This window comes from Vanacampus margaritifer, chromosome 6 (assembly GCF_051991255.1).
Source record: "Vanacampus margaritifer isolate UIUO_Vmar chromosome 6, RoL_Vmar_1.0, whole genome shotgun sequence".
NCBI classification, from domain to species: Eukaryota; Metazoa; Chordata; class Actinopteri; order Syngnathiformes; family Syngnathidae; genus Vanacampus; species Vanacampus margaritifer.
In genome coordinates this window covers 1,692,658-1,717,932 of record NC_135437.1, presented here as the reverse complement: position 1 = coordinate 1,717,932, position 25,275 = coordinate 1,692,658, and the positions used below count along the sequence as shown (strand labels likewise).

Genomic DNA, 25,275 nt, shown 5'->3' with positions numbered 1-25,275 from the left:
AAATACAGTTTTTCTTTTTGTAACACTGCCCTGCGTGCAAGGAGACGGAGCAGGATTTGCACAACAGATACGTTTCACTTCGATTGTCCGTTTCCCGTGCAGACGTTACACTTTCTTGACGGCCTTTTTTTCCGGGGAATAGCAAGTAGCATACTGTACCCACTCCTCCGATGAATATGCATTGGACTCGGGGTACTCTTCGTCGTCCGATTGAACGTCCGCCTGAGCGTGCTCGGTTGTGCTCCGCGTTTTCCGGTGTTAGCATCGCTAGCCCGTGAACCTTTATGACGTCGTCATAGCCGCCGCGTCAGCGCTTCCAACTTCGGCGTCAACCTCGGAGTCACCATCATCATCATCGATGATGATCATCGTCGTCATTAATGTGCTCTTTAGTGTTGGTCGATGCCTTTCGTCTTTGAAAAAAATTCCCAAGTGTGAGCTGCTTGTAACCGGTCGCCATTGTTCGCTTCCTCAGCCATCTATCTCCGCCTCACGTCTTCTACTGCCGCGTCAACGCTTCCAACCTCGGAGTCACCATCATCATCATCGATGATGATCATCGTCGTCATCAATGTGCTCTTTAGCATTGGTCGATGCTTTTCGTCTTTGAAAAAAACTGCTCGAGCGTGAGCTGCTTGCAACCGGTCGCCAAGTTCTCTTCCCTTCCCCAGCCATTGTCCCCTCTAGCTCCTGAAAGAGGATTAAAAGTATTTTGTCCTCTTTGCGTGTTCGAAAACTTGAAGACAGATTTAATGTATAAGAAAAAACACCTTTGCAAAAATGATTTAATAAAAAAAAAGGTCAGAGATCTCTGGACATTCATTACAGACTCCAATTGCTTCACTTAAACAGGTGGAATTTCAGAGCGTCGAATGTAGCTCTTCCGCGTGTACAATGGCTTCTTATAGTTAAAAGACCTCCTCTCTTTCATTTGTAGACAAAACATACTCTCTGGGTACTTTTCCATGAGCGATGGCGAAAACAGAGTCAGGAGTGCGTGTTCGAAAACAGATTCTGTTCTCAAGGACTAAATGTGTTTTCGCACAAAACGCTGAGAAGGAACTTTTTTAGACTAAATAGTATGTCCCAGCTTAAGGTCAGATTATACCGAAATCAACACCACTTGCTCTGCACAGGACACAAAACATTTCGACAAGGTTAATACTGAAGAATTAAAATGTTAATAATGTGTAACAATGGTTAATATATGAAATGAAGTATTAAAAATGTTTACTGAGCAAAACTATGATAGCAACTGCGCATGCGCTCTCAACTTTTCATAGCGTCATCATATTCTCGCTTAACGGAAACTCATTTGGGTCAAACAATTCTGTTTCGCGTTCAAAAAGAGCGTCCTTAATTTCTATTAATTATTGTTGCCCGTATTTTATAGCTTATTATATTATATTATATTATATTATATTGTCGTTAAGTCGTATTAATATTTATCAATGCAGTGACGTCTCACTTATAACAGAATTAGTCAACACCCTATCTCATCGCGGTCACTTTAAGATTTACCGTGACATCAGATTTTATACACACACATACGAACAGACATACTGACATGATATGTCGCTTTTTACGACATACCAAAACATATAAAATCCGGATAACTGTTCTTTCCTCAGCTGAACAGTCTTGTCTAAGAATTTTTAATAACCGAATATTCAAAGACCTAGCGTTTGATCTAAAAGCGGTGTATCAAATCTGCTTATGTCAAACTGACTTCCACAAGTTGAGCAAATATATCTTGTCTAAGAATATAAATAACCAATTATTCAAAAGACCTAGCGATTGATCTTAAAGCGGCGTATTAAGTCCGTTTTATGTCAATCTGACATCCATAAGTTGAGCAAATATCTTGTCACGATTACATAACAGCAGCCGTACTCTCTGCTGTGTCTACCCGCTGACTTTCTTTTATTCAAGGATCATTTCTAATTACCCAAGAATCTACAGTTTGTAAAAACAAAATGCTTTTCAAACTGACTTCCTCTCAACTTAAACACATATATATGGACTTCAAACCAATTATCCAAATATCTAACACTTGCAAAAACAAAAATGCTTTTCAAGCTGACTTCCTCTCAACTTCAACACATATATATGGACTTCAAACCAATTATCCAAATATCTAACGCTTGTAAAAACAAAAAGGCTTTTCAAACTGATTTCCAAGCGATCACGTACAATCCAACGTAAACACATATACATAGACTTTAAATCAATTATCTACGTATCTACCGTTTGTAAAAACAAAATTGTAAAAACAAAATGCTTCTCAAACTGACTTCCGAGCGATCGCGTACAATCTAACGTGACAGCCTTTCCGTATACAATGCTACGTCACCACGTACGTGTATGTTCAAACACTGTGGTAAAATCCGAAATCTGGGACTTCGCGTCCAACCAAACGACTTCAAAATTTATCACTATTTTTCTTACATAAATTCCATCTTCAATATAATTTTGCAAGACGAATTTACTAGCCGCAGCGTTCTCAAACAGACAGAACTCCTAAAACGTGGATAAAGTGTCCACTTACCGTGATTAATGTGGCCGGGAGCTCTATTCGTCTGTGAACGCCCCGCTGCAAAACGTCGCTCTACGTCGGGGTGCACCATTTTGAAAGAGGATTAAAAGTATTTTGTCCTCTTTGCGTGTTCGAAAACTTGAAGACAGATTTAATGTAAGAAAAAACACCTTTGCAAAAATGATTTAATAAAAAAAAAGGTCAGATCTCTGGACATTCATTACAGACTCCAATTGCTTCACTTAAACAGGTGGAATTTCAGAGCGTCGAATGTAGCTCTTCCGCGTGTACAATGGCTTCTTATAGTTAACTCTTTCACTGCCAGACGTTTTCCGAAACGGGTTGTCCCCACTGCCAGCCGATTTAAGCATTTTGAGTGATCTTTCAAGGTCCACAGAAAATGTTGTGTTTGGACTATGGAAACACACATACTACCAAATGAAAGATTGGACTCTCATCTTTCATCAGAAAAAAAAAGTTTGTTTCTAGCTTATTCCGTTCTTCAGTAATCAACAATAGAAAATGGTAACTTTCACCGAAATTCTCTGTTTTGAAACAAAAAGTGGAGAAAAACGGCTTTTTGTGAAACGATGTTATTTCATGCACTTCAGTGAATTGTACACTTCTTTTTGTCCATGAATGATGCCACAAACACCTAAATAGTGCTTTACTTCTATAAAACAGTACCACCAACAATGAAAAAGTCTTTTTTTATAACAAAAAAAACAGTTTATTTACATAGAAAACTAACAATTTGACAAACTATTTACAAAGGTGTACAACAGTGCATGTGTGATTATTTACAATTGTGTGGATGTTTGAACTACATAAATTTCACTTTTGTGTGGTAAACAGTGTAACACTCGCCTGCGTGCAAGGGGACACTGCAAGATTTGCACCACAGCTTTGTCTCACTGCGAATGCCCCTTCGCATGCAGACCCGACACCTTCTTGCTGGCTTTTTTTTCCGGGAAGTAGCAGGCATGTGTTCCAGCGTGTGTTTGGCCATGTTACCATCAAGTCGGCTTTCAGGATCAAAATACGGTGACCTGGTACTTTGTCTGGCTTCCTCATGCTCTTCCATCCCAACTTCCTCCTGGTCTTGTGGCAACAGCCACCCTCTCACCACCTGCTGGATGAACTCCAAAAAAGGTTGACTCGTCCCATTTTTTTTTTGTACAATATGTAAGCATTGAACATGCATATTTGGAACAGATACGAAACAAACTTTTTGTGCCACTTCAACGTTTTCCGTGTGAATGGGTGGTACGAGATGTTTTGATCCATCTTGTCCACTCCATTCATCTTGGAATTGTAGTCCACAACACAAATTGGTTTTTCGAAAGGCACTTTTTTTTTTGTGCCTTCCGCCACACCTCCACTGTCCGCATTTCATCTTTGTGAAACGTTGTCACCATCCTCAACAAACGTTTGTCCTGCCATGCCACAATTAAAACATTTGTGTTGTGCCTTACCAGTTTCCCCCCCACCCCAAGGCCAGTGTTGGTTAGGCACGTTATCTCACTGGGTTCACCCCTGTTCTTCCTCAGCGTTCCACAAACATTGGTGCGCGCTGCCAGGAGACGTTCACACAAAGCAATAGAGTTATAAAAATTGTCCATGAATAGTGTGTACCCATTTCCTGGCAGACGATCCAGTAAGTTGAACACTGTATCGGGGAGAGAACAACTAATGCCAACATAAGGTTGCATATTGAAACAATAGCCGGTTTGGGAGTCACACAAAATATATGATTTGATCCCATATTTGACCGGCTTTTGGGGGTTGTACACTTTGAACGAAAGACGTCCCTGGAAACTCATCATTCCCTCATCAATACAAATATTCTTGCCCGGTTGAAACAGTTCCTTGAACTTGTTTACAACGTGATTGAACACAGGACGAATTTTAAATAGTTTGTCGTCTGAACTGTGTGCCGTCTCGTTGTCGTTGAAGTGCAGGAAACTCCAGATGAGCTGGAAGCGGTTTCGAGGCATTGCGCGACTGAAGAATGGTGTCGTCTCTATTTCGTCCTGAGTCCAATACATTTCGATACTGGGCTTGTTTATATACCCAGTAAGGAATTGGAGTGCAAAAAATGTTTTGAGCTCAGACACAGACACTGGCTTCCAAGCACGACTCCTGCAGTGTGGCAGACTTTCAGCCCGTTTTTGCATTGACTGACGTGCAAATAAGTTTGTCTGATCAGCAATGTGCTGCAGAAGTTCGTCTGTGATGAAGAGCTGCAGGAAGTCAACTGGCCGGGTTGAATTCAGCTCTGCTGCGGCACCTCTTGGTCCTGGCTCCACAGTGAAGGGGAAGGAGTTTGGCTGCCAGCCTGCTTCATGCCAGCCAGATTTTTGGGGATCTGCAAATATACATTTCAATATCATATAATATTCATTTTAGATCAGTGTGATGCAATATATATATATATAAATATATATATTTACGTTTTTTCTTGGATCCACTGGTTGATGGACCTTTATTCTGCTCACTCCGAGGAGCGTCACTCTGAGCTGCAGCTGAAAGAAATATATACAATTACAATAATATCGAAAGAGCGTTTTCTTTTGTTGTTGCGGTGTATTGAAAACACTTTTTTTATACCTCTCTTTGTCGTCTTTGCAGTGGGACGTCGCTGTGAGCACGATCCACGATCTATGAATGCACATTCACGTTACACGAGGTGCTAGCAGCGTGCTAGAAAAGTATCTCATAGCAAGTTTGTGCTTACCTTCGACGTCTTCTGCGGATGAAATACTGTCCGAATCACTTTCTCCGTGGTCAGACTGTACCCACTCCTCCGAAGAATATCCATCGGACTCAGGATACTCTTCGTCGTCGTCCGATTGAACGTCCTCGTGCGGAGAAGTGCTCGGTCGTGCACCACGTTTTCCGGCGCTAGCACCGCTAGCCTCCGAGGCCTTAACACGCGGTCGAAGCTGCCGCCGCGTCAACGCTGCAACTTCGGCATCAACCTCATTGTCGCCATCATCATCACCTTCGTCGGATTGAACGTCCTCGCGTGCAGAAGTGCTCGGTCGTGCACGACGTTTTCCGGCGCTAGCACCGCTAGCCTCTGAGGCCTGAGGACGTGAACGAAGCTGCCGCCGCGTCAACGCTGCAGCTTCGGCGTCAACCTCCTTATCACCATCATCATCGCGGTCATCATAATGGTGCACTTTAGCACTGGTTGATGCTTCTCCTTTTCCAAAAAATCGATCAAGCGTGGTCTGCTTCTTACCGTCGTTCGCCATTTTTCGTCTCTTCTCAACTCTCGCCTACTCCTCGACGCTCTAGCCCCGCCTGGCCTTTTATACTACTGACGCCCCACCCGATCTTGTCAAAAGAGAGTCATCGCTGCCCTCTAGGGGCCAAAAATAGTCCTTAGGCACAACAGACAGACTTGAAACTTTGACCAGACATGCGGGAGGGTTTCCTCTACCCGTTTCAAAAAAAAAAAAAAAATCATTGGATGACGTCTTTTGACGTCATTGGCAGTGAAGCGTAGGTTTTTACTTGACGTCTTTAAACGTCAGTGGCAGTGAAAGAGTTAAAAGACCTCCTCTCTTTCATTTGTAGACAAAACATACTCTCTGGGTACTTTTCCATGAGCGATGGCGAAAACAGAGTCAGGAGTGCGTGTTCGAAAACAGATTCTGTTCTCAAGGACTAAATGTGTTTTCGCACAAAACGCTGAGAAGGAACTTTTTTAGACTAAATAGTATGTCCCAGCTTAAGGTCAGATTATACCGAAATCAACACCACTTGCTCTGCACAGGACACAAAACATTTCGACAAGGTTAATACTGAAGAATTTAAATGTTAATAATGTGTAACAATGGTTAATATATGAAATGAAGTATTAAAAATGTTACAATATCTATCACTCCGCCTCACGTCTTCTACTGACGCCTACCCAATCTTGTCAAAAGAGAGTCATTGCTGCCATCTAGGGGCCAAAAATAGTCATTAGGCTAACTAGATCTGCTTGAAACTTTCACCACAGCTGGGCAAGGCTTTCCTCCGCCCGTTTCCAAAAAAATAAATAAATAAATTGGAGAACGTCTTTTAACGTCCTTGGCGGCCCTCCGCAGGTTTTTAGAAACGTCATTTAACGTTTTTGGCAGTCAAAGAGTTAAACAATGCTCTTTTTCATTATTGTTTCGGTGACCATTTCTTTGAGTTTTGCAAGAGAAGATTTTATCTCCTCAATCTCGTCAGCTCTTTTTTCTGCCATGCATATTGAAACAATGTAGTTAAAAATCTCAATGTAAGAATCAAAAAAATAGAAGTCACAAGCAGTCACTTGCAGGAGCAAGTACAAATGCATCCTTCCTCGACAGATGCATCCTTGACTCGTTACGGTCCACAGTATTTCGTTAAAAAAAAAGAAGAAATTCTGCCCTGAGAGAGCTCAGTATTGTTCATTCAGTAATCTTACCGATTCTTTTTTTTCTTCTTTTTTGTATGGGCGTGAGTATGTGCGGGTGCGGCATTCACCTAAAACCTATTAAAAATCCCATATCGTTCACCTAAACCGAATACTTCAGAATCCAGCTAGAGTCGTGAAGTCAGCAGACCCGAGGAAGGGTCAAAGAAAAGAAAGCAAAAATTCAGCACCGACCAGGCATCACCTACTACCCACCGGGTTACCAACCAGAATCTTTCACCAACCCCGGAAACATTTAAATTCCAACAAATTAGGGAGACCTCAAGAGACCAAAGGAAACACTGAGGAAAGGAAGGAAGGATAGATGAAGCAGAATGAGATCCACAGACATCAGCCTCCACCGATTCAACGACCAGAGGAAGAAGCAGATTGTGTTTGAATTTCGGTAGATGCTGTGTGGTGGATCTGGCATGCATGAAAACCTCCACCAAAGAGGGGAGCCGTCGACCCCGGCCAGGACAGAGCAAGCACAACCCCCCAGGGCCCGCCAGGCCGTGGCAGCGCCAAGGCACAACCCCCGGGCCCCTGCAGGTGCCACCGGCCGGAGAGTAAACCTAGGAGCCAGGAACGCCCCCCACCCCAACACTAACACGGCCCGCGACCCAAGCACAACGCAGCAGCATGGGGCATGGTAGGCCCACCAGGCACCCCACCGACCCACAGCCCCCACTCATCATCATCATCATCATAGTATAGCAGTTTTATTTTCATCAATCATCTTAATGTTTTTTTTAAGTTATATAAAATAATTGACTTGTTTTGCCAGCCGCTGCTTGTTGCAGACAGTTCTTGTTATAGTAAAATATCGTGCAAATATATCTTGAGTCAGTGTCAATCATTACGTCATATCAACCTACGGTATGCAAATTGAGACGACTGTACATCAGTAAATATGGTCATGCTGCACCTCCCCCAAAAATGGTGCGACCAAATCCTGTGCAGTGCGACCAACTGAAAAAGTTAGTTAAAAAGTTAGCGTAGAGCCGCAGACATCATCGACCCTCCTCCCTTGACAAATTAATTTCTGTGGGCATGACGAGAGAATTTTTTTTCCCGATTTTCCCCAACCCAAAGTTGGGCTGGTCCCGCTACTGAAAAAAAAATCCTAGAGGAAATGGAACCTTGTGCGATCGCTGCTCGGGCCCTAACTAGACACGCCCTAGCACCAAAACAAAGTTAAACCCATTTTTACGCTGCGTGCACATGCGCCTCTGTACGAAAATAAAGACCTAAATGTTTATCACTGTTTTGGGAAGATTAGTTTTTTTTCTCCCTCCAATGCACATTTTATTGGCCATCAGTTATTCGCAGACTTCCGCTACTCGCGGGCTGGCCCAGTCCCTATCACCCGTGAATAACATGGATTCACTGTATACATATAGTGTCTGGAGTGCCTGAAGTCTTTTTTACCATATTGCACGGTAGCAATGAAAAATGAAAATTTACTTGCTAAAAAATTGTGGGTAAAAGCTTTAATTGAGGCAATTGGACTCTTCTTGGTTATTCATTTTTTATCTGTTTTATATTGTTTCTGTGTGTGTGTGTGCGTGCGCCGTTGTCTTTGCTACATCGTGGAGCCCATACACGCGTGTTTTTCCAGGTTTAACTATTGTGGGGACTGACTTGAACTTGTGGGGACATTTTGGTCATCCACACAAGTTCAGACCTCCTTTTGAGGGTCAAGACTTGGTTTTAGAGTTTAGGTTTAAATTGTGTTATGGTTGAGGTTAGGGTAAGGAATGGGGCTAGTCAATCATCTTTGATGGTTGGGGTTAGGGGAAGGGGCTAGGAAATGCATTATGTCAATGACAATTCCCCACGATGATACAAAGACAAGTGTGTGTGCGCGTGTGGCGATTTCCTGAAAATGTTCAAAAATAACTTAAGTTATTTATGCTATTAGGTAGCCAATATGTCTGCTTTAAATTGCCAGATAGAATTGCTCTATAAAGGTCTACGTTACGTCTTTTACCTTTTGATATTCCTGCTCCTATTTTGTTTTTTGTTTTTTTACTATCATCATTGTTGTGAGCTTCATGTTTTGCCACACATGGATGAGTAACTGTTCTAGCACTTCTCTATTAACAGCAGTGGTTGAGTGGAACTTGCCTCTTTTAAACAGATTTGAAAAGCGGATCTACATCGCTCTGCCAGAGGAACCGGCCCGGGCTCATATGTTTCGCCTACACCTGGGCAACACACCTCACAGCCTGAGTGAGGCTGACTTGCGGCAGCTTGCTCACAAAACAGACGGTTACTCTGGTGCTGACATCAGCATCATCGTACGGGATGCATTAATGCAGCCCGTCCGGAAGGTCCAGTCTGCAACACACTTTAAAAAGGTGAGACCAGAAAATCCTACCTTATTCTTAACAAACACTTGTTACTTATGCCACATTTCCATTAGCCCCGAACAGCACCACATGACACCGCGCAGCCGGACCCGACACTGCATGGCATCCATTGCTTTTCCATCACAACAGGTGCGCGGCAGTATAGGGGCGGGATCAATAAAACTGTCCAAGCGTGCACACTTGAAACGTGTGGGGTTCTGCATTAACATTTCACAAGTGGCAAGTCTCAGCCACCACTGTTTTTGATGGGATTCAAAATATGAATTGCAGTTGCATGATGTGGTTACGTGACAAAGTACAGCCCATCAAATGAAGATTTCACATACCTTTATACGCGAAAAATCTAAACCAGGAAGACCTGTCGGCCGGCCAGCGTCCAAACAAAAATACAATATATTAGGGCTGGATGACTGGGAAAAATAATAATCACAATTATTTTGAATGAGATTGAAATCACGATTAATAAAACAATTATTCGTTGATTTTAAAACTTCATATTTTTTTCAACTACTAAAGGTGGAGTCTTGAGTTTTCACTAGGAAATAAACACTTCATAAACACTGGATGTATACACATGAAATCCTTCTCAATCAACACCTCTGGGCTTCTGTTAATGTGCGGTGGTGATTTTGTGATCAACCACCACCCACCAACCTGTATTTTGCCATTTAGTTGTGTTTTTGCCATAAGAGGGACGTTTCTGGGCAGAAAGTCAATGATTACCCCTCCAGCCAATCACAGAGCAGGGGGCGTGTCGCGTGAAGGCAGGCGCAATGTTGATGAGAAGAGTGGGGGTTGAGCCACGGGAGGAATCACTTTTGAATTGTTTACAAACACAAACGGTCAAAACTTAAGACGCCACCTTTAAAACTCAATTACTCAAAACTATAATCATAGCCTTATGCCCATTCATCCCTTCACGTTGAACACTTTATTCTTGAGCTCTATTCTTTTCTTCAAGTATAACATAACATTATAAATATCATATGGAATTCAAGCATGCCGCATTGCAGGCAGTAAGTCGAATTTGGTTGGACTCCGCCAAGGTTGCCCTTTGTCACCGATTCTGTTCATAACTTTTATGGACAGAATTTCTAGGCGTAGCCGAGGCGTTGAGGGGGTCCGGTTTGGTGGCCTCAGCATTGCATCTCTGCTTTTTGCAGATGATGTGGTGCTGTTGGCTTCATCAAGCCGTGACCTCCAGCTCTCACTGGAGCGGTTCGCAGCCGAGTGTGAAGCGGTTGGGATGAGGATCAGCACCTCCAAATCCGAGACCATGGTCCTCAGTCGGAAAAGGGTGGAGTGCCCTCTCCGGGTCGGGGAGGAGGTCCTGCCCCAAGTGGAGGAGTTCAAGTATCTTGGGGTCTTGTTCACGAGTGAGGGTAGGTTAGAGCAGGAGATCGACAGGCGGATCGGTGCAGCGTCTGCAGTGATGCGGACGCTGTATCGGTCCGTTGTGGTGAAGAAGGAGCTGAGCCGAAAGGCAAAGCTCTCGATTTACCGGTCGATCTACATTCCTACCCTCACCTATGGTCACGAGCTGTGGGTCGTGACCGAAAGAACAAGATCCCGGATACAAGCGGCTTTCCTCCGCAGGGTAGCCGGGCTCTCCCTTAGAGATAGGGTGAGAAGCTCGGTCATCCAAGAGGGACTCAGCGTCGAGTCGCTGCTCCTCCACGTTGAGAGGAACCAGTTGAGGTGGCTCGGGCATCTGGTTCGGATGCCTCCTGGACGCCTCCCTGGGGAGGTGTTCCGGGCATGTCCTACCGGCAGGAGGCCCCGGGGACGACCCAGGACACGCTGGAGAGACTATGTCTCTCGGCTGTCCTGGGAACGCCTTGGGGTCCTGTCGGATGAGCTGGCTGAAGTGGCTGGGGAGAGGGAAGTCTGGGCTTCCCTGCTAAAGATGCTGCCCCCGAGACCCGACCCCGGATAAGCGGAAGGAGACGGACGGACGGACGGAATTCAAGCACTGCATTGCATTTTCATTTTCAAAATTAAGCATTACATTACCCTTTTCATCATCATATTTATTTTATCTTATGTTATTTTCACGTGTCTGGGGACTTAGTGGGCTCAACTGGGACCTCAGTGGATTGCATTTTTTGCTATGTCATGTGGAAATATGTGTTGGTATGACAAAAAGAAGTCCTTGCACATATAATTACATACATTTGTATCCTTGAATTTTGAGAAAAAGAAAATTCTGTGAATCCTTACACAATTTTTTTCTTTTATAAAAATAGTAAATAGTGTTCCTGCGCTCATCTTATGGTACATACATGGTGCATTTGCGTGATAGACGTGTCTTCCTTTTGGACCTTAGCTCGCCTGGAAGACATTCGTGAGTAATATTAATCAAAATAACAGTAGAGATTTGCCGAAAAACAGCCGACATGAGGAGCGATTTGTTGACAAATCTGTTCCACCGAAAACCATTAATATCGCGACCATAACAGTGATCAAGAAAAGATACCGGTGTTTGGTAAGTCATAGCGACACGTAGCATTGGTGGTTTCTTTTATATATTATTGATTATTTTAGCCTGCAGGAACCAAAAAAAATATATATATAAATATATCCAGTCTTTATTTTATTTTTATTATTATTCTGACTGCTCTAGTAAATGGCAATGGTTTTAACATTCCATATTTAATGTATTATTATTATCATTATTATTATTACTATATGTCATTATGGAGTGAGGCATTTGTGTGACAAATATTCACAGAAATAAACACCCTATAGGCTGGACATAATTTGAATTCCTTGTATAAAAATATAATAATAATAATAATAAAATTAAAAAAAAAAAGTTAAGTTACTTTGCCTGTAGGGGTGTGAATTGCCTAGTACCTTGCGATTCGATCTGTTCACCTAGCCCATCTACTCCAAGCGGACCTAAAGTAGTATGTTTCGTTTGTGATTTGTTTGTGCTGTAAAAAGTTTGACGTCTCCTCTAAGGAAGAATGCATTACCAGCATGTGTAATATCTATAAAACCATAGCAGCACAAAGGAAAGTTTTGTGTCTGTTGTTTGTGCTTATGCACCAAACTGAATCAGAATTCCCACCTTTTTGGAGTCATCGGTGCTAAAGAGTTCTCCCATCTGGGGACTCCCTCGTTATGATGGGGGAATTAAACGCTCATGTGGGCATTAACAGTGTGAGATCTGGAGAGATTTGATTAGAACCAGAACACCCTAGGCCACAGTTCGATGATCGACTTTGTAGTTGTGTCATTGGATTTGCGGCCACATGTTTTGGACACTCAGGTGAAAAAAGGGGCAGAACTGTCAACTGATCACCATCTGGTGGTGTGTTGGCTCTGATGGTGGGGGAAGATGCCGGTCTGACCTGGCAGACCGAAACATATTGTGAGGGATTGCTGGGAATGTCTGGCAGAATCCCCTGTCAGAAAGTGTTTCAACACCCACCTCTGGCAGAATTTCACCTGTGTCCCAGGGGAGGCAGGAGACATTGCTTTGTGTCCAAATTCACAAGGCTGGGTCCTCCGAAGGCCGAATTTGGCGACTGCATGACATCACTCCCGGCGTGACTTGACAGCACACGCGGACTTACATATAAATAAATTGTCAATGCTACTTGTCAGTAGTGCATTGACCGACACTTCATTCATGTGTATGTCTGTGCGTGTTATCGAGTTGCGCCAGGAGTGACGTCATGCAGCCGACAAATTCGGCCTTCGGAGGACCCAGCCTTGTGAATTTGGACACATGCATTGAGTCAGAATGGGTCATGTTCCGCGCCTCCATTGTTGAGGCGGTCAATCAGAGCTGTGGCCATATTTGGTCGGTTGTTTGCCAATTCCAGAACCCGCTGGTGGACACGTGGTAAGGGATGCCATCAAGCTGAAGGATGCCTATCAGGCCTTTTTGGCCTGTGGGACTTCAGAGGCAGCTGTTGGATACCAGCTGGTGAAGTGGAACGTAGCTTCAGCGGTCGCTGAGGCAAAAACTCAGGCATGAGAGGAGTTTGGCGAGGCCATGAAAAACAATTTGTGGACACCTTCGAGGAAATTCTGGTCCACCATCCGGTGTTTCAGGAGAGAAAAGCAGTGCACCATATAGTGAAGATGGGGCGTTGCTGACCTTGACTCGTGACATCGTGAGCCGGTGGAGAGAATAATACTTCGAAGACCTTCTCAATTTCACCAACACCCCTTTCTTTGATGTCCCCGCGTTGTGCCGCCGCCACGCCGTTAGCATGAGAGGCTGAGCCAAGCACGGTCAAGCTAGCTGCCATAGCGTTTGTTGGCACTATGCAACATTCCACAAATTATGCCAACTTCAAAATAAAAGCCTAACAAGTAATACTGTACATACTACATAGACATCAATACCTTAATAGTCTACTATTCTGAAGTTGGCACTAAGAAGCAATTGTTGTAGCTGCTGACTGACTTGACTTCGACTTTTTGATTGGCTGGCCTGCTCACAAACTTGTTGCAAGATTCTTTGGAACGTAAAACCGCACTGGGGCAACCGAAACGTCTAGTGCACATATAAGTAGTTTTAGTATGCATGCGCACTTGTGCACCGCTCATGTCTAGCCCTGATCATTTCACCCTCTAGTGTTTCCACTTCTGCAGATTCGCGGCCCATCCCGCAGCAACAGTCAGATAATGGTGGATGACCTATTGACCCCTTGTTCACCTGGTGACCCTGCTGCCTTAGAGATGACCTGGATTGATGTGCCAAGTGATAAGCTACTGGAACCAATAGTCTGCATGGTGAGCTTTGCACACATTTCAGGAATCAATACAGGAGTCATCTCATTGAAGAAGGCTATGAACATACTGAAGGTCAATTTGGATTGAAGCCATTTGTGATAGTACAGCACCTTGCAAAAGTATTCATACCCTTTGACTTTTTCAACATTTTGGCACGGTACGAGCACAAACTTTGTGAACGTTAAACACAAAGTAGCACACAATCGTGAAGTGAAACAAAGTGGGTATCTTATTTGAAACTTGTTTTACAACAAAAAAACTGAAAAGTATGGTGTGCAAAAGTATTTAGCCCCCTTTTCCTTCACTATAAGCCACTTACTTGTCTTCCTAGTGACAAAATGTAATGTGTGTAATCAAGTCTCAGTACAAGATGTACAAAAAAGTCCATTGCGGCCATATCCTAAAATGTAAAGGAAGTGAGCTATGAATTTTTGAATGTCCAAATTTGGCCCATTTTTACATATTCACAGGGGTCATACATTTGCCCCCTTTTCCTAGGAGATTCATCCGATTTACTTCAAACTTGGCCTGTATCATCTCAGGGGAAAAATCTTGAGTATTCAAAATACTATATGATGGGGCGGGACATCAAGTTTTGCGTTTCATATTTACTTCGCCACAAACGGGGAAATATTTAATAACTCCCATGTACATGCGCCCAAAAAATCCCAAACGTCACATGTATGTTAATAATCACGACCTAAATGCATCTATATGATAATATTCGGTTATATCTATAGCGCCACCTAGTAGTGACAAAAATGGTCACTTTTTACATTTTTATCCGCTGCGCCAAGCCTTTGAAGGGATCCCGTTGAAAATTTGTCACAGAAGCCTTAAGATGTTGATCATGCCCCTGGCCGAATATTGTGACTTTTCAGCAAAGGCCGGTGACCATTACGGTGTCGCAAAGTCTGATCATGCACCGTGACAATAAAAGCTGCTTTATTTTGACCCACATGATCTTATCTTCTCAAAAATTTCTTCTTTCTACTTCTACAAGCGTATATATTTGGCAAAAAGAAATACATGTTTTTTTCGTTGATGTTTTTCTCCAATCATTTTAGGTCAGGAACTACCTCATATTTGCTCATGACGTTACAACAAGAAGTTTAGGAATTTTCCCGAAATGCTGTTGCCGTGGTAACTTATTGATTGCCAAGAAATGAACGCTGATTTCAAAGGCCTAAGCATGCGCAAAAACTCATGAAACTTGTGATGAGCAATATTTTATAGTGTATTGTTGCACGTTTATGCAAGATCTACGAACATTTGGAGGTATATAAAGGAGCCCAACACCTACAAAAAAGTCTCTTAGAGACATATGCTAAAATGAACAAGAAGCGAGTTGTGACGTTTTCACACGTTTTTTTGGGTTTGAATGAGTTAATAACTCCCCTGTACATGCCCTAAAAAATCCCAAACTTCACATGTATATTAACAGCCACCCATTGAAGACATCTAATGATAATATTCGTATAGTACCACCTAATGAAGTCAAGAAATGTATTTTTATTTTTTTATATTTCTATCTGCTACGCTGAGCCCGTTGAACTGATGCAATTGAAAATTTGTCAGAAAAGCCTGAAGATGTTGATCATGCCTCAGACCGAATATTTTGACTTTTTTGCAAAGGGTGTGGCCAACACGGTGCCGCAAAGTCTGATGATTCACCGTGACAATGAAACCTGCTCTAACTTCACCCAAATGACCTTATCTTTTCAAAATTGCCCATATTTTATGACAGTCCAGGCCTGAAGACAGCTACAAAAAAAATATTCATTGTAGTGCCTCCTACTGAGTGTTTAGGCCTTCATAATGTTGAAACGTGAACTTTGTGATTTTTCATAAAACGCTGTTGCCGTTGTTTGTTGTTCATCAAAAAAATAAGAACTGATTTGAGAGTCTTAGGGTTTTGTGGTAGAGTCTAAGATGTGGATCCAATTGCAAGGAGGCACAGTGAACAGGCAGAGGGAATGTGTAAACGTGGTGATTTATTGACAAGACCAAGTGGGCAGGAAAACCAAGATTTTGACTAGACTGGACTTGACGGGACTGGACTTGACAGAGTGTGACGTGACAGGAACGGACTTGACTTAATGTAGAGTGACTTGGCTTGACTGGCTGTGGAGTGGCTGAGGCTTGGCTTGCTGTGGAATGGTTGAGGCTTGCCAGACAGAGCTGCCAGACAGAGCTGAGAAGACTTGGCTGAGAACACTAGTCTGAACTGAGAACACTTAACACACAACTTCCCACACGTAACACCAACAATGACGACAACAATGCATCCAAATGGACTGAACAAATACAGCAGACTGAGGCCCTGTCCAGACGGAAGCAAAGCCGTCATTCCTCAAACAAATCTCGTACACACAGAAGCAGTTCAAGACTGGCGTGTGTCCAAAAGGAGACGCTGAGGACGTTTAACGGCTGTAATGTATATGCCAAGTCTGGAGTGGCGCTGTAGCACAGCCACAGGGAGTTAACAGAAAGCGTAGATGAAGAATCAGCGAAGAAGACAAACACTTTTTTTTCCTGACTTTATTGCAATCTACAGAACAAACATGGCTTTACATGTATCAAAACAGCATGAAAAAGTCAAACACAGGAGAAGTGACAATGGCAGGTGATTCAAGTACAACACCGCTTGTTGAACGTGGGAATAAAGAAGCAAAATATTTTGCAGCAAAAGCATAAGCAAGCTAAGGAGGCTGCACAAAACAACTACGACACGGCTATCCGCCATTGTTGTTGACGGCTGACGGTTCGCGCACAGTCACGCGAGAATTGGCACATACGTCATCAATCTCCGACAAAGCGTCGTCATCGAGCTGCAACCATTACGTCATCACCGGAAGAGTATCCTGCATATGGTGTCCAGACACGTGTATGGGGCGCGTTTTGAATTCTTTCCACTCTGGAGCCCAGTTTCAAAAGTGATCGGTTTCAAGTTCCGAAACGTGTGGACGAACGGCCTAAACTGTAAGAAATTTGTGAGGATACATTGAAACTGGCTTTTGTGTGGACAGGGCCTAAATACACCCACACTGATTGACTCAACAAGACACACCTAGACAAGACACAAGTAGGTGAGGGCAATGATTGGTTGACCACACGGGGAAGGTGGTTACACATGACGAGACAAGGGGAGAAACAAGGAACACAAAACAAAACACTGATGACGCAGACAAAAGGCACCCTAAATCAAACAAAAACCCAACCCCACAGAACCGAAACATAACTGAAACTTTACACACTCATCACACCTAGCATCATTAAAAAAATAAATAAGAAAAAAACATATTAAAGGTTATATATAAAGGTTATAGTTATTATATAAAGGGTGCCATTTTCAACAAAAAAATTATAATACCAATGTGCCAGTACCCCAACATGCTAGTACCCCAAAGTGGCTTGCAGCTTTAGTTGTTATTGTTACTGTGTATTTAAAAAAAATAATACAAAAATTATATCTGCCAAGCCAGCACTAAGCGGAATGGCTCCCTGCAAATACAGCAGGTTGGAGTTCCATTAAACAAGCTCAGATTTCACACTAAGTACTTGTTGGACAAGATAATTGTTTTACTATTCATATTTTATTTTTTCAAACTATTATTATTATTTTGTGTTTTTTTTTTAATGTAAAACATGGGCTTAAACAAAGGTTGTTTTCCAAGTGATCTAATCAATCCTCTCCTAAAAGAAGAAAAAAATTAAGTAAGAGTAAGTCTTACATGTTGCACATAAGCTTCGTCCCTATGGCTGCACGGAAGATCTTGAGAGACTCTGTCATCTGGTCTTGCTCAAAACGGGTATTTCTTTCCGGTTGCCAGTCTCTCTAAACTCCTGGCGATACCGATCAATCCAAATGTTCAATATAAATGCTCACTAGATATTTTACTTTTATTTACGTATTTAGTTTTTAAAATTCATTTTATTGTGTATTGTACATGGTGTCTGGACACCGTTAAAAATATAAATGGCCCTAGAAATTTGATCAATAAAATCAACACTTTAATATATAATATACAATGTTTTAGAGTTATGTTTGACTAATTGTGAATTACTTTATCTCTTATTAGGAATAATTACATTATTTATTCTCTTATTTTTTCTTATTTCAGCTACCTTTTTTTTTGCCAAGTGGTGTCGTGTTTGCGGTGATGAAGAGGCGAGTTCTGGTGATGTGCTGTGTTACCGTCATCCTCAAAAACTGAATGTTTGTTCAATTATTGACATTGCATCATCAAAGAAAGCAATTTTCAACATTTGAGCTTGGTGAATCATTTGTAAAATAAATAAACAAAAAAATATATATATACACATGTGAGGATGATTAATAGTATTGATTTGAAAAATGTTAAATTTACCAAATTCTGATGTGCGGTATCGGCCCAAGGCTAGCGATATACAGGGCCAGTCCTGGTTCTGGCAGGGCCACTTGAAAAGGCTTAACGTAGAACCCTACATTAGCTAAAGCATTATAGAGTGCACATGAAAATTGGACTTAGTTCCGTAAAAATTATGGGTTGGTTGAACCATCAACTCTTGCTCCTATTGTCAAGAATCACCTTTTAACATCATCCAGTTCCGACCCTACTTTTGCCAGTTGGCGATGCAAAGGCCTGGCGCGGATTGGTGACTTTTATGAAGATAACCGTTTTGCTGACTTTCAGGAACTCGCACGTTGATTTGATTTGCCTCAATCTTTTTTCGTTTCTTGCAAGCCAGACACTTCATACAATCTACTTATTCTAACTTCCCAAACCAGCCCCAAGGGTCCTGGGCTGACCAAGTGCTCACCCTAGACCCTGCTCAGAGGCGCCATATCTAATCTATCTATCCTTGGGATCCCTCGATCCTCAATTGCTCGACTCTGTAAAACGGAAGTGGGAGGAGGAGATTGAAACGTCAATATTAGCTGTTCAGTGAGTGCAAATATTTAATCTCGTACACTATTCTTCTATCTGTGCTAGGCATGGTCTGCTTCAATGCAAGGTTGTTTTCAATACAATACAAAAACGCGAGGCTTGCCAAGATCTACAAAATATTTAATCATAATTGCTAATTTGGATTGTACGCTAATATAGACTCTTAAAGCTTGTTTTGCTTTCATTATAAAGCTTATATGTACGGCTTTTTTTTTTTTTTTTTTTTTGGGCGCCTGACAGATTAGTTTTTTGTCTTTTTGGTCCAATATGACTCTTTCAACATTTTGGGTTGCCGACCCCTGCCCTAGCCACTAGATGACCACGTACAAATGTTGATCATATTTGTATAAATGTAAATTAGGAAAGGACCAAAATGAAAATTTTTGGCCGAAACCAAAAACCGAAAATGAAAAATGCTTGGCCGAAAGACAAAACGCAGAAAAATAATTATGCCAATTTTTATTACCATTGCATTTATTATAATTAATTAAAATTATAATATTATTATGAAATATTTATTTAGCACTGTCATTTTAACAAAGGACAATATAAATTGATATGTGCCCACAACGCAGACATGTTAGCTATTAGTACATTAAACACCAAACGAGGGTTGAGCATTTTCTGGCAGTGCGATTGCACGTCAATGTAGTTCGCACATTCACATTTCACCTATTCATCAACGTTTCAAAATAGATAAATACATTTGTTCGCAACAGCTAATCGGCTTCGGGAACGGACTGCAAAGTCACACATAGCGTCCTGTACAGGTCTGCCGCTACCCAGAGATAGTGTTAATTGTTCCCGTGTTTAAAACTGTTGATAGCAATAGTGCTAGCATTAGCTAAAGTATTTAGCGCGGCCACCGGGATGCTGGTGAAAAAGCGGAAGTGTTCGAGGGGCTCTTATAACAAAAAAAAGGGAAGGCGCTGCAGGAGAAAGAGTGGCTCACCTGTACTGCAGTACACGGCAGTTCTGTCTTTTTTCGACCCGCTTAAATGTTGTACACCAAGCAACGACCCCGAGAGCTGCTGCGATCGACCGGTGCAAATTCACACAGTGAAAAGCTAGCGAGAAGCAAGACGGACACTCAACCCCGCGTTCGCTGTTTAATTCAAACAGATGCTTGCTTGCAGCGTTTTTTTTGCTTGCGTCACCACAACATCCTATTTCGGCCGTATTCTTTCGGCTTTAATTTGTATTAAATAGTAAATAGTTTCCATAGTCCAAACACAACATTTTCTGTGGACCTTGAAAGATCAGTCAAAATGCTTAAATCGGCTTGCACTGGCGACATCCCGTTTCTGAAAACGTCTGGCAGTCAAAGAGTTAATTGCGACCTCAGTCTGTTTGCTGTGTGGATGTCCCCAAAGTGACCCCCATGCGCAGCAGAGGATACAATGTCACTCACAACGCTGTTTGCGGAAGTAAATACGTATGGTCCAGCGAGTCAGGGCCACGGACTTTTATAAATCCATCGTCGGGGCTCATATTTTTACCATATCATATCTACAGAAGAGTGATGTTGAAGAAGGTAGAAATAATGTTTTGTGAAAATGAGGCGAGCCTGTTCAGCGCCTCATCTCACGGAGACCTCTCCTTTTTTTCCTCTCCCTAACGATGACGTCACATCATTGCCACGTGTAATAAATGAGCCGTCTGCGTGGCTAAATTACTAATATCACCACCACAAATGTCATCTTTATACTATATATGTTTCAAGTGGGATTAAATTAAATTCAATAAAGCCACATGTTACTCTAAACAACTTTGCCGATTCACGTACGTCTCCTGAGCCGTGCGGACCTCGCTGATGCGTCAAGCATAAAACAAGCTTAATGCCCCCGCGTGGAGCGAATATTAGACTTTTGATGACGTCGAGGTCGGATATATTTGCGACCTGGCCATTCAGACTGCGGTCGCATTGCAAAAATTCAGATACGTATCTGATCTAGGACCACATATGAAAGGCTACGTTTACACTGCAGGTCTTAATGCTCAATTCCAACTTTTTGGTGAAATCCGATTTTTTGGAGTAAGTGTTCACCTATTAATTGCGACCTCAGTCTGTCTGCTGTGTGGACGTAATGCGTCCCTAAAGTGACCCGCATGCGTAGAAGAAGATACAACGTCACTCACAACGCTGTTTGCGGAAGTAAATATGTATGGTCCAGCAGCGTGTCAGGGCCACGGACTTTTATAAGTCCATCGTCGGAGCTCATATTTTTACCATCTCATATTTACAGAGGAGTGCAGGAGGAGGTAGAAATAATATTTTGTGAAAATGAGGCGAGCCTGTTCAGCGCCTCATCTCACGGAGACCTCTCTTATTTTTCTTTCCCTAACGATGACATCACGTCATTGCCACGCGTAATAAATGAGCCGTCAGCGTGGTTAAATTACTAATATCACCACCACAAATGTCATCTTTATACTTTATGTTTCAAGTGGGATTAAATTAAAGTCACGGATGCGTCAAGCATAAATCAAGCTTAATGACCCCGCCCGCATGGAGTGCATATTAGACTTTTGATGACATCGAGGTCGGATATATTTGCGACCTGGCCATTCAGACTGCGGTCGCATTGCAAAAATTCAGATACGTATCTGATCTAGGACCACATATGAAAGGCTACGTTTACACTGCAGGTCTTAATGCTCAATTCCAACTTTTTGGTGGAATCCGATTTTTTGGAGTAAGCGTTCACCTATTAATTGCGACCTCAGTCTGTCTGCTGTGTGGACGTAATGCGTCCCTAAAGTGACCCGCATGCGTAGAAGAAGATACAACGTCACTCACAACGCTGTTTGCGGAAGTAAATATGTATGGTCCAGCAGCGTGTCAGGGCCACGGACTTTTATAAGTCCATCGTCGGAGCTCATATTTTTACCATCTCATATTTACAGAGGAGTGCAGGAGGAGGTAGAAATAATATTTTGTGAAAATGAGGCGAGCCTGTTCAGCGCCTCATCTCACGGAGACCTCTCTTATTTTTCTTTCCCTAACGATGACATCACGTCATTGCCACGCGTAATAAATGAGCCGTCAGCGTGGTTAAATTACTAGTATCACCACCACAAATGTCATCTTTATACTTTATGTTTCAAGTGGGATTAAATTAAAGTCACGGATGCGTCAAGCATAAATCAAGCTTAATGACCCCGCCCGCATGGAGTGCATATTAGACTTTTGATGACATCGAGGTCGGATATATTTGCGACCTGGCCATTCAGACTGCGGTCGCATTGCAAAAATTCAGATACGTATCTGATCTAGGACCACATATGAAAGGCTACGTTTACACTGCAGGTCTTAATGCTCAATTCCAACTTTTTGGTGAAATCCGATTTTTTGGAGTAAGCGTTCACCTATTAATTGCGACCTCAGTCTGTCTGCTGTGTGGACGTAATGCGTCCCTAAAGTGACCCGCATGCGTAGAAGAAGATACAACGTCACTCACAACGCTGTTTGCGGAAGTAAATACGTATGGTCCAGCAGCGTGTCAGGGCCACGGACTTTTATAAGTCCGTCGTCGGAGCTCATATTTTTACCATCTCATATTTACAGAGGAGTGCAGGAGGAGGTAGAAATAATATTTTGTGAAAATGAGGCGAGCCTGTTCAGCGCCTCATCTCACGGAGACCTCTCTTATTTTTCTTTCCCTAACGATGACATCACGTCATTGCCACGCGTAATAAATGAGCCGTCAGCGTGGTTAAATTACTAATATCACCACCACAAATGTCATCTTTATACTTTATGTTTCAAGTGGGATTAAATTAAAGTCACGGATGCGTCAAGCATAAATCAAGCTTAATGACCCCGCCCGCATGGAGTGCATATTGGACTTTTGATGACGTCGAGGCCGTTAAGACTGCAGTCGCATTGCAAAAAATCAGATACGTATACGATCTAGGATCCACATATGACAGTGACCCAGGTCGGATGTGAAAAAATCAGAATTGAGCCGTTCAGACTGACAAAAAAGTCATACACAGGTCGCATTTGGGCAAAAAAATCCGATCTGGATCGCATTTGCCTGCAGTGTGAACGTAACCTGATTTCCAAATGTGATGCATTGTGGCTGTCAATAATTGTTGACTTCACTATTGTAGACGCATCACACTTGCTAATTAGTGTGTGAATAGGAATAGAATAACACGTAACAAGACAAAATAATGTTATTTGTTTGTTTTTTTGTTCTTTCCACTTGCAGTCAGACATGCTGCGGTCCCTTTCCACCACTCGTCCAACAGTCAACACTGAAGATCTGCTCAAGGTCAAGAAATTCACAGAGGACTTTGGGATGGAGGGCTGAGTGAATGATTTTCCCAACCATAAATACGTCAAACTGCTCCTAGCAAACACACCTCTACCATCCCCCTTATAGCCTTCTCTCCATTGGTTCATTGCCTCTCTTGGATTTCACAAAAGAAAGCCCCGCATCAATGGATTTTGCCCAGAGATTCATCCACGCTACTTGTTTTGAATTCTTAGAGCGAGTACTGGCCAAATGCTGCAACAGAAAACTTGGTGTGACTCCCTATTTTAGATGATGCACCATTAAAAAGCTGCCGCTACAGTACAACACACTTTGACTTTTACAAAGGGTAACGGAAGGATTGTACATTTTGTTGCCATTTTAGTTGGTTTGAAGAATAATGACAACAAAAAAGTTTGCTTAATGTCCGTGTCTTAATATACATGTCATCGTATTATTTAGTTATTTAATTTGAGTGTCATTTGTAGATCATTGCTGCCTCTACTATGTCTATGTGTTTCAGCATTTTACTGTTACTGGCTGATACTTTTAAACATTGATACTAAAAATCTGTAGCAAAGTTTGTCTCTTTGATGAAATTATATATGGTGAAATGCCTAAAAGCTGTTATTGACCATTCAATCATTGGACATTACATTGCGTATTTTATGTCACATGGTCTTATCAGCTTTCCTAAAGTAGTGTTTCTCAGCCACGGTCCTTGAGTACCCCTATCCAGCCTGTTGTCCATGTCTCCCACAAGCAACACAGGTGTTTCAAACGATTAGCTAATCAGCCAGCTCTGCATGAAGCCTGATAACGATCCTCAGCTGTGTTTCCATGTCTGGAGAGACATGGAAAACTGCATAGGGGCTGGGCTGAGAACCAGTGTCCTAAAAGATATAAATTAGTAACACTTTTTGTTTCTAATAGTCGACACAATCTTTATTTGTTGATGGTTTATTTAGACAGTTTATTTCCTAAAAAAAAACCTGATCCTACACCATACAGTGTTTGATTTTGCTCATTTATTCCTACAGAATAAACAGTTATTTAGTTGATGAGTCATGGTGAATGCCAAAGTCCCCCATCTCTTGGTGAAGGCTCTTAGACACATGTCACTGCTCTGGACTATCTGTTATTTCTATTCTATTTCTATTTATTACTATTCCACTCTTTTATTCTGTGTTGTCAGCTACCGTATACTGACTGAAGATTAAGCTCTCATGGTACCAAGAATCCAATCCAGCTCTGTCCAGGATATAAGATTATCTGCAAGTGATGGAGATAGTATGCTGTGAGAGCATCATTGTATTCATGATGGAGGTCCAACTCAGTCAAGGGTCATTAATTGTCCCTGTAGCAGAGGTGGGAAAACTTGGTCCTTCAGGGTCGGAGTCCTGCAAGTTTTGGATGTTTCCATTCTCCAACACAGCTGATATATGATTAGCTCATCATCAAGCTCTGCATAAGCCTGATAACGCTCCTGTTGATTGGGATCAGTTACATTGGAGCTACAAAACCTGCAGGAATCCGACCCTCGAGGACTGAATTTGCCCACCGCCCCATTGGGCGACTGGTCATGTGGATATTACTACTAATATAAGGTGCATTAATAAAAACCTACATTTCAGTAGTTTGGACTAACCCTAACCCTTTTTGACATGGTCTGTATCATCAAGATTCAATAAACTTGTAAATATCAGCAATATTCTGCATTTCTGACATTTACTTTTTTTTGAGGGGCAATCAATCTGAGGACAATGGGGAGGAAAACTTGCAGTAAATACTGTACAGTGTACACAATATGGAAATTCAGCTTAATGTTCAAAATACTGTGGAACCTCAGAGTTCACATGTCTCGCAACTCATACAAATCGGACATAGACCAGAAGATCAGAGTAAAAAAGGCCTCAGAGTTTGACCTATTTTTCAGAGCCCGAACACCCAAGCAAAGCCGAACGTACTTTGAACAGGTAGCTAA

General features: G+C 42.2%; 2 protein-coding genes across 4 annotated transcripts in view; one reads left to right on the top strand and one right to left on the bottom strand.

Annotated features, from left to right (window-relative positions):
* vps4a (vacuolar protein sorting 4 homolog A) overlaps window positions 1–25,000 on the top strand; it is a 60,119-nt gene extending 35,119 nt beyond the window's left edge. For 2 of the 3 annotated variants that reach the window (XM_077567304.1, XM_077567302.1), the window contains 3 exons: window positions 9,115–9,334; window positions 13,958–14,098; window positions 23,247–25,000. In XM_077567304.1, coding sequence (XP_077423430.1) covers window positions 9,115–9,334; window positions 13,958–14,098; window positions 23,247–23,348 — 463 coding nt within the window. In that variant the 3' untranslated portion in view covers window positions 23,349–25,000. The remainder of the gene's footprint in view (window positions 1–9,114; window positions 9,335–13,957; window positions 14,099–23,246) is intronic. The other variant, XM_077567303.1, reaches the window with a different exon arrangement.
* On the bottom strand, window positions 4,761–6,079 carry LOC144053173 (uncharacterized). The gene is made up of 3 exons (XM_077567305.1): window positions 5,147–6,079; window positions 4,990–5,061; window positions 4,761–4,904 (listed from the first exon to the last, which is right to left on the bottom strand). The coding sequence occupies exon 1, from the start codon at window positions 5,794–5,796 to the stop codon at window positions 5,212–5,214; it is 585 nt and encodes a 194-aa protein (XP_077423431.1). The 5' UTR covers window positions 5,797–6,079; the 3' UTR covers window positions 4,761–4,904; window positions 4,990–5,061; window positions 5,147–5,211.
* Window positions 25,001–25,275: the final 275 nt, after the last annotated feature.

What these genes read in the sequence shown, in the direction of transcription:
- LOC144053173 (XM_077567305.1), bottom strand. Translation starts at nt 5,796, where the DNA reads ATGGCGAACGACGGTAAGAAGCAGACCACGCTTGATCGATTTTTTGGA.